The following is a 7,421-nucleotide window of genomic DNA, read 5'->3' as shown; positions in this document are numbered from 1 at the left end:
TGTAACAAAAGTGAAGGATCCTCACTTCTCCAACGGAAAAGACTTGCAAGTCTTCTAAAAAATTTCATTGGAGTTCCAACAAAAGATAAATATCAGGTTTTAATCAAGTCAACGTCAATTGATCAAGAGTAGGAACTGAACATATAGGAAAAGACTCTTTTTTCTCAAGTAATTTATAGGATAAGACGTATAAACCAACAAAATAATCAAGAAGATGGAGGAATTTTAGATGGACATGAAAATGAACCAAACCACACACAAAATTCTCTAAATAAACCCAAAGTCAATACACACAGGCAGAAGATAGATGATTCAATTTGATGATCAAGGTCACCTACTGTGATGCAGATGGTAATCAAGAAATCTCCACTTCATTGACAAAGAGAAAATTGGTCAAGAAGATAGAAGGATGAACTTGACAAGCTAATTGCAAAGTAAACAAAACCAGAACCATATACAATTACATCAAAGATTCTTCAATTGAATTGAAAACCACATAACAAACAGTTCATCCATGATTCAAAAGAACCATCTTTATCTATAAAGTGGAGCAATAAAGCTTATTACTGTACAACCACAAGCCGGCCGATGCCTCCATTGCCTCTGAGATCCCCTTTCTCCTCTCGACGCCAAAGCTCCGCCTCTCCACCATCCTCCTCCTCGTCATCATCATCATCAGACTCATCGGAGCCCTCGCCCTTCGGAATGGTCACCACGAGCTCTCCATCGATGTAATCGGCGGCGGCCAGCGCGGGCCTGGTGCACGGTGGGAGCCGGAACCTCCACCGGTTGAGCTCAAGGCCGTCCAGGTCCCAGTCGTCCACGCCGGCGGCGCCGCCCCGGACCACGACCTTCATCACGCCGGGGTAGATCCTGACCGCGTGCGCCCGGACGGCTCCGCCGGATAGGCCCCCGTCGGCGTCGGCGGCGGCGACGAAGCGGAAGCCGTCGGGGCCCTCGTGGACGGCGACGTCGGCGTCGGCGGCGAGAGGGAGCTCGAGGACCTTGCTGAAGATGTGGGGCAGGCGGCGGAGCTTCTTCTGGTGGCCGAGCTCCACCGCCTCCGCTGCCGAGAGGGCGGTGCTGACGTCGTACCGGAAGGTGATGTTCCGCTTCTTGGGAGCTGGGTGGACCCTCATGGTTGTCTCTGCCCCCGAATCCAAGACCCTCACCCTAGAAATAGCCGATCTTGAGAGAAAGATTGCTATTTTTTGGACACCGTAGAATCCTCGTGGGATCGAGAATCCAAGGGAAAGGAAACAAGAAATCTCCTTTAATGGCTGAACCCTGAAGTGGTTCCCGTGGGATCGACTGCTAACCCCAAACCAGACGGCGGAGAATGATATAAGCAAGGAGAGGACAAGGATGGCAGGGAGATAAAAAGAGTGTGGCCTCGGGGGGTAATCAGGGGAAATAGTTAAGTTGGGGAGAATCGGAGAACCTTCATGGAAACCTTGCCCTCGAGATTATTTCTCACTATTATTTAATCCACGCGGCAAAAGGATAGTAAAAGATCTAAATTTTTGAGAAACGAAACTTTTTAGGAAAAATGATAGAAGGAGCCCTTAAGTCTTAACTTGGGGTATCTCTAGGCTTTAGTAAATTTTAAATGATCCTTCAAATTTCCAAAATATTTTAGATTGGGACAGTATGAGCCTACCATTTCAAATGATAAAAATATCCTCTCTCACACACATTTTTTTAGCCTATTTGAATATTTTTTTTGGCTACCCCTAATTCTGATCGTTCCTTCGAATATCCGACGATTACAGACAATCTGAACCCTCATTTGATGTCGGTTGTCGCTCTATTCTTGCACACCCCTCTTTGTCGTTGATTATTTCTTGAGAGAAAAAAAAAAAAAAGTGGGGGGATGAATTATGTTCTCATCGTGCTAGCGTACTCTCTTTCGTTCTTCTATGTCACTCAAACCTATCATTTTGATTCTAAAGTTCAGCTCTTAGCAATAGAATAAATTAGATGCAAGGTACGAGAGCACCAACTAAAGATAGAGTCCTCTAGGGATTCATGGAAAGAGTTGTTGTCGATTTATCATTATAGGAAATCCCTTCGATAACTCTCATCTCACAAAGAAATCCATTCTCATTCTTTTATAATGAAGTATGAAACTTGGCCAAGGGGTTAAAAGGATACCGCCAAAGGAGGAGAAACCTCATGGACATTGCAACCTCCTCTCTTCTCCTATGTTCCTACCAAACCCTTCCCTCTTGTCCCCCGAGAGTTTTTCATCAGCAATGTCGAGAAGGAGTTAGATGCCGCCCCCTGCGATGAAGGGCCCGCTACTACCAATCCATAACACTTCGACACTGCCCCTTTAGCCGCGACCTAGCTTGATGCACCTCACCCTCCTAAACGACTTTCGAAAGCCCCCTCCTTTCGGCCACAGATCTCCTCAGCCTCTCCCTACTCACCCTACCATCATCAAGGAGTACCTCGCTAGTCAACTCCAAGAGATCCAGGGCCTTGTCAATGACAAGCAATACCTCGCTACCACCCATGCCACCCTCAAGTAGGAGCTCACCGCTATCCACGACGAGATCGAGTGTATCAATCAGGCCACTACCTCAACTCGGCCGAGAGGGATCTCCAGCTTTGTGAGGTCCATTTTCTTACCCTTTATTTCGTTCTCTGCTTTTTGTTCTTGTTTTTTTGATCCTAGAGTGTTTCTTTCTTATTGAATTTTGGCTTAAATGCTGAGAGGATTGATAGCCCCATAGTCACGACAACCAAATCATAAGAAATAGATGATCCACCCATTGATATTTCGATGATCTTATCGTCGATCGAGACATTCTTATTATCAAGCTCCTCCTTTTGAGCTAGGACTCCACCCCAAATAATAAATATTAAGGGTATTTTCATCCTACAATAACTTTATGGTACCATATAATGGTCATGCGGTACCCGGAGATAAACGAAAGGACTAGTTTGGAATAGCTTGGAAATTTGAAGGATTTATTGGAAACTTTTCAAATCGAGAGGGTATCCCTAAGATATGTTCTAAGTTGAGAGATATCTCTATAATTTTTCTAATGTTTTAAAATAAGCTATGCTCTAACCCAGTATCTAACTAGACCGACCACAACTCGATTCAACCTGAATGAATGAGTTGGACAAGAACGTAAACTCAAACTTACTGCAACTTTCGAATTAAATTTGGATTTGAGATTTATTAGACCCAACCAACATGCACTTGACCAAAACCCATATAGTTACCCAAGTTATTATAATACACACACACACAAACATATAGATATATACACACACACACACATATATATACACACATAAGTGGAGCCTTCAAGCATCCCACATATGCCGTGGTGTTGTAAATGACATAGCGTTCCTAAAATTGAAGAATTATGGGGTTGTAGATGATATAGTATTTCTGATAGAAAATGATGATTTCTCCAAAAAAAAATAAAGTTATTCAAGCTCTTTTTACTGAAGAAATGTATGATTTCTTTTAAAAAAAATTGGAGCAGAAAAATAAAAATGGCATGTTATTACATATTCTGGTAGTTATCATTGACTTTAAGTAAAGTATATCTTTTCATATTTTTAGTCAATTATTACATATTTTAATCATTAAGTGCTTGATATTTATGATTTAATTTTTATAGCATGTATTGGATATTTCATTGATAAACTTTTTGAAGCAACTATTTTTAGCTTGTTCAACTTTCCGAGATACAATATTTGATCCCGATGGGAATCTGGAAATTAGACTCAAAATCTCAATGGTTATAAGTCCGGGTTTGATAAATTGTTTTCTCATGCAAGATCTAAGATAATATATTTTTTTTGAGAAGGAAGGTTTAAGATAATATTTATAACAGTATGGTCATTGTAGAATTTAGTCTCCCATTATATCATACTAAAATTTGCTACGTATGGAGAAGAAAAACCTCCCGAGTAAAGCCTCATGTTTTGCACGAAATTACTTTTAATAGTAAAATGAAGTATTGCTCGGAACATGTGGTATTTAACCAATATGCAAATGCCTGTATGAAGGGTCAACATTGCCTTGTTGCTAAATGCATCATCCAAGAAACTCCCATGGAAATAAGTTGGAGAGTATATTTCTAAAGAAGAGCTCACATATGTAGTCTGGTTCAGGAAACTTTCACGCCACAACAATTGCAAATCCTCCTCTTTTTCTAGGATTTTTCTTCTTTGGGACTCATACAATTGGTAGCCATTTTTCATTGGTTTAAAATGGTAGTAGGTACTTGGACGTACGTTTATGTGGTTGACTTGTCGCTTAACAACAAGTGATACTAGGTTTGGATCTTTGATAGCGCGTTTCAAAATATTAGTTATAGTGAATATAAATATATAAAAAATGTAAAAAAGAAAAATTATAATCAAAATAAGAATAGGTGAAAAGATAAAATTAATCTATGTGTATGTTTTCTTAGAAATACAAAAGCAGTACTTTTCATAACATTATAATACATTTGCATATAACGCGCACCATGCGTGGATACCTTTTTTTTTGAATTTCGAAAATACACCATTACTAAAATATTATTTTTTACGTATTATGTAGTCATTTAGAAAGTCATATGTTTTTATGAATATATAAAATATTTATTTTATTACTAAACATTTTATTTTAATAAAATATAATTTGTTAATATATTAATATATTGTTAAAGCTTATTAATTTTTTAAGAATATCATTAGTAAAAAAATGTTATTACTTTTATTAAAATACATTATTTTATTAAATACTATTAGTACTATTAGTTTTATTAATATTATTAATTTTACTATTTTTTAAAATTGTTATTAGTTTCAATTAATATATTAGAATATTATTGATTTTTATTAATATTTATATTGAAGTATTATTAATTTTTTGTTAATAATGTCTTTACGATTTGGTAGTCTAATGTATCTGATGGATAATTTTTAAATATGTAGAAAATATTTTTTTTTTCGTATGAGGCCCAAACAGATGTATCCTTGATGCCTTCTTGGAAGGATGTAACTCCATTATCATGCCCAATCAATATGCCACATGGTGGTCAACCAGAGGAACTCTTATGATAGCTTCCACTTCCGTTTCTAATGATTCGACAATGGGATTCAAATCGATAAGCACATTGATAAATATCTTGTTTTTCATGAAAAAAGGAATCAGAGATGGAAATATCTGTATACAAATCTTAAACTACTAAGAAAGAAAAAGATTAAATTTGTATCAAATTGGAGCTCGTATTGGCCACTTCAGAATCTATAGGAGATGGAAAGCTTGCTTAATTTGTTAAAAGAACATGGTTTTCTTTTCTGTTTTCTGGGATGAGAGGATGTAGAAGTCGAGGAGGGGGCGATTATTTCAACCACCCTAGTAAGGAGTATCTACAAAAATAAAATTGGATTTTTTTTTTTTTTGTTAGATCGAAGAAGGAAGCGAGCCAAACATGGAGGATTATTCTACCCATTATCTCTTTCCTATTAGAAGAGAGAGACAGGGTACACGAGGAACCGAGGCCTTAGAGAGGAGTTAGGGGATGGCCTTTTTGGGGTTCATGTTGCACTTCTTGAATAAAAGGTAGTCTCCAAATCTGAGCAATTTATAATCTTTTTCATACTAAGGAATGCTGAATCGGCTCGTACCGATCGGTTCAGCTCGTACTAAACCGGTACCGACCTTAACAGGTCTGGTTCGACATTATAAAACAGTTTTGGCTTTATGAGGCCGGAACTACATGGTATCGGGCCAGAACAAACCTAAATCGATCGGAACCGACTGGTATTAGAGGCATATCGGACGGAACTAGATTGGTTCCGTCCGATTCAGGCAGGATTCGGTGCCCGGCACTGAGTCCGGTTCAAGCTGTGCATGTAGTGCGCGCCACGCGTGCGGGGTTGTAGCATTAAATGCCACAGTGTGACTGTGGCATTCACGCTACGCGCACTCCGCGCGTGCACTGCATGCTATGCGCGCCTCGCGCGCGCACTGCTTGCCGTGCATTTTTTTTGTCAGTTCGGTTCAGTACTAAACTGGTCTAATGGTCGATCGGTACTGGTTCGACGATTATTGCTTCATATTATGCACCAGCTTTCTCGATATCATCACAATTGTTCCAACCTCCGCCTTATTACCCCTACCCTCTCTATTGCCGCTCATCTTTCATCCTCCTCCTCTCCCATATAATAATAATCCCTCCTATTTCAGGTGGCCGGAGGAGACGAACAAGAAAGAGAAGAGGAGGGACAGAAGGAGATTGGGTTGGGGCTTTGCTCCACTAAAGAAAAATTTTTATGTGAAATTAAATATGCTTGTATTTTCCCATTATTTGAGCTCCAAATCGAATCCTGTCAAATCCCAAAAACGGAGCAGCATTAAATTCTAAAGTTGGCAACGGCGTAGGGCTATTATGCTGCGTAGGGCTATTATGGCTATCATAAAGGCACAAGCCCCGCTTTCTTTTCCGTGTGAGCTCGCAAATAGCATTGATTCCATGAATAGCATGTTGGAGGAACCGGAATAGAAAGGTTCATGCGGCAATGCTGTTATTGCTATCATCAAGGCATGGGCCCCACTTTCTTTTCCATGTGAACCCGCATATAGCTTTGATTTCATATGGCAACAGCATCGTGAGCCATGTGTTTTCCTCCTCATGCTGCTGCTGCTTTTTTTTTTTTTTTTTTCTTTTTCTTTTTTTTTTTGAAGCGAGTTCTTTATACAATATGTATACGAATATATTTAATAAAGTCAAAAAAATACTAACTCACGGAGTGCCTATGGCAGCTCCTCCTTTTTTAACTAAAAAGTGTATCCTGAGTGGTAAGCCGCATATACAGCCACCCAGTCAGCCATCTTATTGGCTTCTCTAAATACATGTTTGGCTTGAAAGACCACCCCATCCCTCATCATCATTCCTATGTCCCGGATTAGTATTCTTTTTTTTCGAATAATTACGTGCCTCGTTAGGCCTCTGAATAGGTTCCGTATGGAATTGAATTTCTGGATAGATGGCGAATGCATGGTATGTAAGGATGGTGAACAGAGGATCCTACCAATACATAGCCTTTATTTTAATATATATATATATATATATATGTATGTATGTATGTATGTATGTATGTATGTATATGTATAAGATTAGAATTGTATGATATCATTGTATTGCAGTTGTTGCAATGTAAACTTGACCAAAGAAGTTATTCAACTTATCCCAGCTCAAAATTAATAAGTTGAATTTGGATCAAATTTTTATATTCAAAGTTAGTTCAAGTAGAAGTATCTTAACGAATTGGACCTAACCAATTTGGACCCAATCGCACTCAATGAAAAATAGTTCTAAAAAATTGGGTCTATCCAAACCAATTGAATTCTATGTAAAAAGTGAATATATTAGGTTTGGATATAACTCATGAAAATCTTG

The 7,421-nt window shown here is 38.7% G+C and overlaps 1 protein-coding gene across 1 annotated transcript; it reads right to left on the bottom strand.

Moving 5' to 3' along the window:
* Positions 1–352: 352 nt before the first annotated feature.
* On the bottom strand, positions 353–1,421 carry LOC103716967. The gene has a single exon (XM_008805188.4). It carries the CDS (start codon positions 1,137–1,139, stop codon positions 564–566), a length of 576 nt encoding a protein of 191 aa, XP_008803410.2. The 5' UTR covers positions 1,140–1,421; the 3' UTR covers positions 353–563.
* Positions 1,422–7,421: the final 6,000 nt, after the last annotated feature.

This window comes from Phoenix dactylifera, unplaced genomic scaffold (assembly GCF_009389715.1).
Source record: "Phoenix dactylifera cultivar Barhee BC4 unplaced genomic scaffold, palm_55x_up_171113_PBpolish2nd_filt_p 000085F, whole genome shotgun sequence".
Classification (NCBI taxonomy): Eukaryota; Viridiplantae; Streptophyta; class Magnoliopsida; order Arecales; family Arecaceae; genus Phoenix; species Phoenix dactylifera.
This window is presented reverse-complemented; position numbering and strand designations above follow the sequence as displayed.